This window comes from Rhinopithecus bieti, unplaced genomic scaffold (assembly GCF_001698545.2).
Source record: "Rhinopithecus bieti isolate Rb0 unplaced genomic scaffold, ASM169854v2 scaffold_13704, whole genome shotgun sequence".
Classification (NCBI taxonomy): domain Eukaryota; kingdom Metazoa; phylum Chordata; class Mammalia; order Primates; family Cercopithecidae; genus Rhinopithecus; species Rhinopithecus bieti.
In genome coordinates, this window is record NW_016808231.1 from 5,722,193 (window position 1) to 5,731,785 (window position 9,593).

Below are 9,593 nucleotides of genomic sequence, written 5' to 3' on the forward strand. Positions count from 1 at the left end.
GTGTTTTGATTGGAAGAAAGAAATCCTATAAATAATTTGGGAAAATTATAGTGTATATGTTTCCCATCCAGAAACATGCCTTTGTATTTATTAGAGTATTATATTCTTGTGAAAATTTTCTAATTTTCTTCACGTTTTACACAATTTTGTTATTGTAGTTTTTTCCATTTTATATATATATATATTTTTGTTGTTGTTTCTTTTTTTCTTCTTTTTTTTTTTNTCCTGTGGTGCGATTTAGGGATTCTTGATCAGTTTTGCTTGCTTTAGGTTTCTGGAAGTTATACATTGGTGTTTTGATTGGAAGAAAGAAATCCTATAAATAATTTGGGAAAAATTATAGTGTATATGTTTCCCATCCAGAAACATGCCTTTGTATTTATTAGAGTATTATATTCTTGTGAAAATTTTTCTAATTTTCTTCACGTTTTACACAATTTTGTTATTGTAGTTTTTTCCATTTTATATATATATATATTTTTGTTGTTGTTTCTTTTTTTCTTCTTTTTTTTTTTCTGAGACAGAGTCTTGCTCTGCCGCCCAGGCTGGAGTGCAGTGGCCAGATCTCAGCTCACTGCAAGCTCCGCCTCCCGGGTTTTACGCCATTCTCCTGCCTCAGCCTCCCGAGTAGCTGGGACTACAAGCGCCCGCCTCGACGCCTGGCTAGTTTTTTGTATTTTTTAGTAGAGACGGGGTTTCACCGTATTAGCCAGGATGGTCTCGATCTCCTGACCTCGTGATCCACCCGTCTCGGCCTCCCAAAGTGCTGGGATTACAGGCTTGAGCCACTGCGCCCGGCCTTCCATTATATTTTTATAGTTGATTATTGCTTTTACATGGGAAAGTTATTTTTTATTGTATATTTGTGTAACTAGTCACCTTACTGAATGTTGTTAATTTGTTGTTAATTTTCAATAGTTTCTTGGTTTAGTTCTGTTATAACTTTTGGTAAAATGACACCATCTACAAAGAATAGTTTTGTTTCTTGCCTTCTGCCTACTGGTCTTTTTTATTTTGTTTGTTGTTATTAACATGTAATTCTGAGGTTTCTTGTTTTGGCACAAAGCATTCTGAAAGAAGGACATTCTATGATACAGTTCAGTCCTGAGTCATAATTTAAAAACAAATCCTCCACAACAGAGAAAGGCCACAAAAAAACTGTCTTTACCAACGTTATATTTGAAGCCAACAGTAAGTACCCTGTAAAGCCAGCAAAGCCAACAAAGCTGGCTGCCCACAACGTTATTCGCTTACTTGAAATTCTGGCCAGTGCACTAGGACTGGGATCCCGAACTGTTTCCAGAGCCGGCAGGCTGTTACCATGTGCAGGGAACCTGCCTGTGTACCCAGAAAAGTAGCTGCCAGGCAGTGAGTGGTGAGAGAGAGTCTCCACTCACTCACTCTTTGGCACCCCTGCCCAGAGTCAGGTGTTTTTATCAGTCCTCATGCAGCCGTGGCACAGTACCCGAGACACTTTTTTTTTTTTTGAGACTGGCTCTGTTGCTAAGGCTGGAGTGGGGCGATCTTGGCTCCCTGCAACCTCTGCTTCCTAGGCTGAAGCAATCCTCCTGTCTCAGCCTCCTGAGTAGCTTTTGTTTTTTTTAAGTGTAGGTGAGTGAAGCCACCATGACGCACACCATCTCCTGCACTGGGGAGGTGCCCACGGTCAGGGTTGCTGTCGATCCGTATCCAGTGTCCCAGAGGGCAGGACACCGGCCTCAGGGTTTCCTTCCGCACCAGTGGGGCCGGGTGGGACTAAGAGGAGCGCCCCGACCTCCAAACTCGAGAGCCCCTGGAAAGTTGTCGGATGAGTAAGTTCTCTTACCTAAGGAGCCTGATCACCAGTTAAACTGAAAAAGTAGACAACAGCTAATAGTTTCCCAATACAACGGTAGAGCGAGAGTTGGAAAATGTAAGAGACCAAAGATCCAATTCCAGTAGTAACTACAGAAAATAGGCTGGGCGCGGTGGCTCACGCCTGTAATCCCAGCACTTTGGAAGGCCGAGGCGAGCGGATCGTGAGGTCAGGAAATCGAGACCATCCTGGCTAACACGGTGAAACCCTGTCTCTACTAGAAATACAAAAAAATTAGCAGGGCATAGGTGGGGCACGCCTGTAGTCCCAGCTACTCGGGAGGCTGAAGCAGGAGAATGGCGTAAAATCCAGGAGGCAGAACTTGCAGTGAGCCAAGATCACGCCACTGCATTCCAGCCTGGGAGACAGAGCGAGACTGTCTCATAAATAAATAAGTAAGTAACTACAGAAAATATTAATCCCCCGAAGACGCAGCGCTAGGCTCACAGCCCATGGAGTTTACTGGAGGTAGAGCGGACAGAGGTCCAGAATCTCTCGCACATGGGTACCTGGCTACAAACTGACTGCTCCATGAACCAAAGGATTCTAGAAGAGAATGAGGGCTCTGGGACACACAGACAGTAACAAGACAGGAACAGACCATTTTTAGATAACGAAACGAGTGGCTGAAACACATGAAAGGATGTTCAGACTTACATAATCTAAGAATTATAAATTGAAAGAACAAGATATCATTTTAGGTGTATCAAACGAGCAGAGGGAGGCCAAGCATGGTGGCTTATGCCTGTAATCCCAGCACTTTGGGAAGCCGAATCAGGAGGATGGCTTGAGGCCAGGAGTTCAAGACCAGCCTGGGCAACATAGTGAGACCCTGTCTACCAAAAAAAAAAAAAAAAAATTTGGTTGAGTGCGGTGGCTAACGCTTGTAATCCCAACACTTTGGGAGGCCAAGGCAGGCAGATCACCTGAGGTCAGGAGTTCAAGACCAGCCTGGCCAACATGGTGAAACCCCATCTCTACTAATAATACAAAAAATAGCTGGGTGTGGTGGCGGGCCTCTGTAGTGCCAGCTACTCAGGAGGCTGAGGAAGGAGGATTGCTTGAACCCGGGGGGAAGCGGAGTTGCAGTGAGCCGAGATTGTGCCACTGCACTCTAGCCTGGGCTATAGAGTGAGATACCGTCTCAAAAAAAAAACCATATTTTAAAATCTAAAAGCAGTATCAAGATGGCATGGGGGCAGGTGCGTGTAGTCCCAGCTACTCTGGAAGCTGAGGTGGGAGGAGTCTTTGAATCCAGGAGTTAGAGACCAGCCTGGGCAACTTACTGAGACCACACCTTTTTTTTTTTTTTTAAAGAAACAGGGTCTCTGTCACCCAGGCTGGAGTACAGAGCTGTGATCATAGCTCACTACAGCCCTGAACTCCTAGATTCTAGAGATCCTTTCACCTAACTCTCCCAAGTATCTGGGACTGCAGGGACATGCCACCTCACTCAGCTAATTATTTTTATTTTTGTAGAAACGGGGTCTTGCTATGTTATCCATGATGGCCTCAAACTCCTGGGCCCAAGTGATCCTCCTACCTTGGCTTTCCAAAGTGCTGGGCTCATCTCTTTAAAAAATAAAATCAGAATAAATGGGAGGTTGACTCCAGCATGACAGTGTGAGAGAGCCTGCTCAGAGTGGCAGAATTAGGGCTTTCTGAAACTCTAAATAAATCCTTCTCTTAGCTGGATGCAGTGGCTCACGCCTGTAATCCCAGCACTTTGGGAGGCCGAGACTGGCAGATCTGGAGGTCAGGAGATCGAGACCATCATGGCTAACACAGTGAAAACCCATCTCTACTAAAAATACCAAAAATTAGCCAGTGGTGACATGCACCTGTATTCCCAGCTGCTCAGGAGGCTGAATCAGGAGAATCACTTCAACCTGGGAGGCAGAGGTTGCAGTGAGCCAAGATTGCACCACTGCACTCCAGCCTGGGCAACAGAGCGAGACTCCATCTAAAAATAAAATAAAATAAAATAAATAAAATAAATAAATCCTCTCCTTCCTGCCCCAACCAAAGTCTGATCTTTCCATCAGATGTGTTCGTGTCAAGGTCTCTGTTGTGAGAAAGACTAAACAACCCTGAAAGGAGTTGGCCTGGCCCTCACAGCAAGGTTTTTGTGTTCTACCGATAAACAGAGAATTTCACAGAACATCAGTATCTAACAAGGCCACATTCTGACTGTGCTAGAGCAAAACAAAGCAAGACCATTCTGCAATGATGTCTCAACACAAAAACATGACATTGTCATAGCCACAAAAATAACCAAACATCCCCCTATGTTGGCTGAAAGAGTGACTGCTATTCCTTTGACAATCACAGCTTTGGCCTCTTCTTTCCTTCTAGATAAAATATATTAAGATACCCTTTCAGAATTATCCCTATTCTGTAATGGCATCTACTCCAGAGCACAGACTCATTCCTAATTCCTCACCAACGTTACAAAAGCAGAGATCCTTTTTAGGACTCTTCCAATGAGACACCTCACTATTTCCGATGCTGTGTATTCTCCCTTGTTATAATGAGTAGTAAATCCAACTTACTGAACTACAGGTGTGTTCCTTCTTGGTTTTGGCAGGAGGGCATTGACAACTGGAATTGTCAGGTCATTTAATTAAAGGATCTCTCTTTCCATCTTTAACCTGAAAAGTCTATATCAAGGGTTTTGTTCTCCCAAAATAGATACCAGATGTTTCTCTTATAAAAGCAAATGCTGGCCCGGCGTGGTGGCTCACATCTGTAATCCTAGCATTTTGAGAGGCCAAGGTGGGTGGATCATTTGAGGTCAGGAGTTCGAGACCAGTCTGACCAACATGGTGAAACCCCATCCATCTCTACTAAAAATACCAAAAAAAAAAAAATTGGTTTCACATATCTGTAATCTCAGCTACTCAGGAGGCTGAGGCAGGAGAATCTCTTGAACCCAAGAGGCAGAGATTGCAGTGAGCTAAGATCGCACAACTGCACTCCAACCTGGGTGACAGAGTGAGACTCCGTCTCAAAACAAACACACAATGCTAAGTTTCATACAGTAGAAAAAATAAACAGAATTATCTCAGAAATTAGCTCCTTCTAGGAATTTCTTAGCCCATATCATTATTAAACAGAAAATAATTGCAGAGCAATCACTTTTACAAGAGCCCCTTTTATGTCCTTGTTCCTCAGGCTGTAGATAAAAGGATTCATCATGGCAGTCACCACTGTGAACATCACAGCAGCCGCTATATCTCTCTGAGTTGAGTGGGAGGATGAAGGGCTGAAATACAGAGATATGATGGTACCACAGAAGAGAAGAACCACAGCCAGGTGGGAGCCACAGGTGGAGAAGGCTTTCCATCTTCCCTTCATAGACAGGACCCTCAAGATGGCACAGGCGATGTACATATGGGAAGCCAGGATGCAAAGAAATGGGGTGATCATGACTACGGCAGTCTCAGTAAGAATCATCACCTCATTGAGGTGTGTGTCTGAACAGGAGAGTTCCAGGAGGGGAGTCACATCACACAAGATGTGGGGGATGGTGTTGTCTGCACAGAATGAGAGTCGAGCCATCAGCAGTGTGTGCAGCAGAGCATTCAAGTTGGTAACTACCCGTGATCCAGTGACCAGCAGGGCACAGAGCTGATAGGTCATCTTTGCTGTGTAATGTAAGGGGTGGCACACAGCGACAAAGCAGTCATAGGCCATCACAGCCAGGAGGAAATTGTTCATGTCAGCAATCATACCGAAAAAACACATCTGCGTGAGACAGCTAGAGAAGGAGATGGTCTGAGTCCCAAGTATATGATTGGCCAGCATCTTGGGGACAGTGGTGAAGAAGCAGACGTCCACAAAGGACAGGTTGCTGAGGAAGAAGTACATAGGGGTATGCAGGCGGGAGTCCGTGCTGACGGCCAGGATGATGAGCAGGTTCCCCAAGACGGTGGCCAGGTACATGCTCAGGAAAAGCACGAAGAGGAGATGCTGCTGCTGGGGCTGCCTGGAGATTCCCAGGAGGAGGAACTCAGAGACGCTCGACTGGTTTGTCCTGCTCATGGGCCTGATCCCAGATGCAGATAAGACAGACAGAGATCAGCAATGTAGAAGCTGAGGCTCCAGATGCAACAAGTCAAGCTTCAACCATGGCCATGTTAACAAACCTGTATTAGGGTCACTCAGTCAGGATGCGTCCCTTGTCCCTACACCCCCAACTTCCAATGTCCAGTTCTGGATGATGTAGGTCTTGCTATACTCACTCTTTCAATTTTATAAAATATAACACAAAACAACATGCAGACCCATACATAGCCCTCCTGTGCAATTATGCAGGTCTCTTTTAGTATTTCCAGGCTTCTCCCACCCCCTAGGCACTCATAGAGAGGCAAAACAGCTGATTATTACTATGTCTGTGTCAAGCTCCAGCTGATGGATTCAGGACTCTTATTATTTCTCCCTGGATGTGGCATATTTAGAAAAGGAGCTCTTGGCCGGGCACGGTGGCTCAAGCCTGTAATCCCAGCACTTTGGGAGGCCGAGACGGGCAGGTCACGAGGTCAGGCATGGCTAACACTGTGAAACCCCGTCTCTACTAAAAAATACAAAAAAACTAGCCGGGCGAGGTGGCGGGCGCCTGTAGTCCCAGGTACTCGGGAGGCTGAGGCGGGAGAATGGCGTAAACCCGGGAGGCGGAGCTTGCAGTGAGCTGAGATCCGGCCACTGCACTCCAGCCCGGGCGACAGAGCGAGACTCCGTCTCAAAAAAAAAAAAAAAAAAGAAAAGGAGCTCTCTCAAAGAACTCCAGTAATTAGTCATATATATCTGCTGTTATAATCTTACCTTGAAAGAACTTAGTTAATGCTCCTAATTATTCTAAGGATGGCAGAGTCTTAGAAATACAGGCAAGTCCTGAGCAAGTGAAGAGCCGATGTTAATGGCCTTATCCCTCTGTGCAGGTTGAATGTTTGGGAGAATCACAAACGGGTATTTACGGTAGCTTCCATGGCCACTGGGACTAGACTCCCTGACAGTCTCATTAGAGACAAGCAGAAATGAATTATCCCACCTATTTCTTGGTCCTTTGGTACCCAGCAATGATGGCAAAGTATATTCTCTAACTACTGGGTCAGAACTTGGAGATAAAGCAATCTTGGTAGAGATAAGTCCCAAAGAAAATTCACTGAGACCTCAAGTTGCATCACTTTGCTGATCTGGGCTTATGTTTACAGGTTTGAAAAGTTGGTTATCAGAAAGTTGTTCTTAACTTCCTAGCTCAGAAGCTGAGATTACAGCAGTGTTATCTGAACCCTTCCTGTTTTTTCACATATATGGTCATTTACTGCATTGACTTGATGCGTTTGCCGATGGGGATGCAGAGGCTAGGGTGGGGCAGGTGTAAGGGTGGCATTGCAGAGTTGTGCTTTTTTTTTTTTTTTTTGAGACAAAGTCTAGCTCTTTTGCCCAGGCTGGAGTGCAGTGGCATGATCTCGGCTCACTGCAACCTCTGTCTCCTGGGTTCAAGTGATTCTCCCACCTCAGCCTCCCAAGTAGGGGGGACTAACAGGTGCACGCCACCACGCCCAGCTACTTTTTGTATTTTTAGTACACACGGGGTTTCACTATGTTGGTCAGGCTGATCTTGAGCTCCTGACTTCAGGTGATCCGCCCGCCTCAGCCTCTCAAAGTGCTGGGATTACAGGCGTGAGCCACCGTATCCGGCCTGTGTTTAATCTTTTAAAGCGTTTGGTGTAAAGGATACCCTTTTTGTAATGGAAGAATATATCAGGAAATGCACAGCATGCCATGACTGAAGAACTCTATGTTCCTAAAGTAGATTTCATTTAGGGATGCCTTCCCAGCTCACATTGGGTCAGCCTTTTCTGAAAATGGCCCCCTAATCCATAGGTGTACGGACTCCAGCAATCCAGTTTATACTCTATTATCCTCTTCCCAGTGAGGATTCATGATTGGAGTAGGGCAATTGGAACTGGGACTGAGGGCCCACGGATCATACTCACTAGGACTTGGCCTGTAACAGGTAATCCCAGAAGGTTGCAACTGTCTTTTGGCTGACTTATAGATGGATAAAAAGCAAAAGTCTATAGATAAGAGCAAAAGATGTAAACACACAGAGAGAAGAGTTGGAGAAAGTACGGATGGCTGTCCAGTTCACAGTTCAAGTCATTTTCTAACGACTGGCTACATTCTGGCCTCATTCGCAGTTCTTGGTTGCAAATAACAAACACCAACTCTTGCTGAGTTAAGCAGGAAAGGATTTCATGAAAATAATAATGAATACCTTTCAAAAACCCTGGGCAGCTGGAGAACCAGGCTCGGACGACCACACAGCAGCTATAGTGAAAAAAATAATGCCAATGCAGCTGCTGCCTCCAAGCATAAATGTTGCCGTTCATAGTTTTGACACAGTTATCACTGGACATGAGGTGACAGTAGTAGCACTGCTGCCACTGCTGCCACTGCTGCCCCAGGAATCTATCTTGCTGCAATGGCTACCACTGCCAGAAAAGGTTCCTCTTGGTCTCTTCTTCCTTGTGCCAAAGGCTGAGTCAGGGGTATCTGATGGGCAGTCACATACCCACATCTTTGGGGCAAGAGAGACTGGGAAATCAGTTATTCTGGATTTCCTGTTTTATAGGAAGTAAGTTATTTTCCCAATAGTTATGAGGCAAAAGATTACCTAAGCTTTGGAATGAGTTGCAGAAATTCAGAAGCCAAAAACATGATAAATGCTTACTAAAATCCATCCCTTCAGTTGCATATGAATACACAACCCTCTTACCAATTTACCTCGAAGAAACAATCTGGCCTAACATAGTGCAGCTATATTTCCGACAATAGGAAACAATGCAAAGTCCCATCAGTTATGCCATCAAGGTCCATAACAGGATCCCCTCTACTCCAATCGTGATCCCATCCTGACATTCTGAAACTTCTGAATCCAGCTTGAAAGCTAACCAAGAACTACACATCCTGTGTATATAAAATATGGAGAAAATAGAAAGGATAAAAAGGAGGAAAATATGAACAAATACTGTAATCTTTATTTCTGCAGGTAGCCACAAACCCTTAGTTGATATTAATAATTATTCTCGTCCACAAGCTAATTCCTTTTCCTTGTCTTTAGCCAATGTATCAGCTGTTCCAGGTTGTTTTTTTTTTTTTTTTTTTTTTTGAGACGGAATCTCGCTCTGTCGCCCGGGCTGGAGTGCAGTGGCCGGATCTCAGCTCACTGCAAGCTCCGCCTCCCGGGTTCACGCTATTCTCCTGCCTCAGCCTCCCGAGTAGCTGGGACTACAGGCGCCACCCCCTCGCCCGGCTAGTTTTTTTTTTTTTTTTTGTATTTTTTTAGTAGAGACGGGGTTTCACCGTGTTAGCTAGGATGGTCTCAAACTCCTGACCTCATGATCCGCCCGTCTCGGCCTCCCAAAGTACTGGGATTACAGGCTTGAGCCACCGCGCCCGGCCCCAGGTTGTTTTTTAATCTGATGTAATCACCCAAAACTTTCATGTCTGAGAGATTTGGCCTCCTTATAGTCCTGCTTATAATGTATAAGATTGTTCCAGGCCAGGCGCGGTGGCTCAAGCCTGTAATCCCAGCACTTTGGGAGGCCGAGACGGGCGGATCATGAGGTCAGGAGATCGAGACCATCCTGGCTAACACGGTGAAACCCCGTCTCTACTAAAAATACAAAAACTAGCCGGGCGAGGTGGCGGGCGCCTGTAGTCCCAGCTA

The 9,593-nt window shown here is 45.3% G+C and overlaps 1 protein-coding gene across 1 annotated transcript; it reads right to left on the bottom strand.

Moving 5' to 3' along the window:
- Positions 1-4,963: 4,963 nt before the first annotated feature.
- On the bottom strand, positions 4,964-6,184 carry OR1F1 (olfactory receptor family 1 subfamily F member 1). Its single transcript, XM_017886348.1, has one exon. It carries the CDS (start codon positions 5,897-5,899, stop codon positions 4,964-4,966), a length of 936 nt encoding a protein of 311 aa, XP_017741837.1. The 5' UTR covers positions 5,900-6,184.
- Between the last annotated feature and the right edge of the window lie 3,409 nt (positions 6,185-9,593).

What these genes read in the sequence shown, in the direction of transcription:
- OR1F1 (XM_017886348.1), bottom strand. Translation starts at nt 5,899, where the DNA reads ATGAGCAGGACAAACCAGTCGAGCGTCTCTGAGTTCCTCCTCCTGGGA.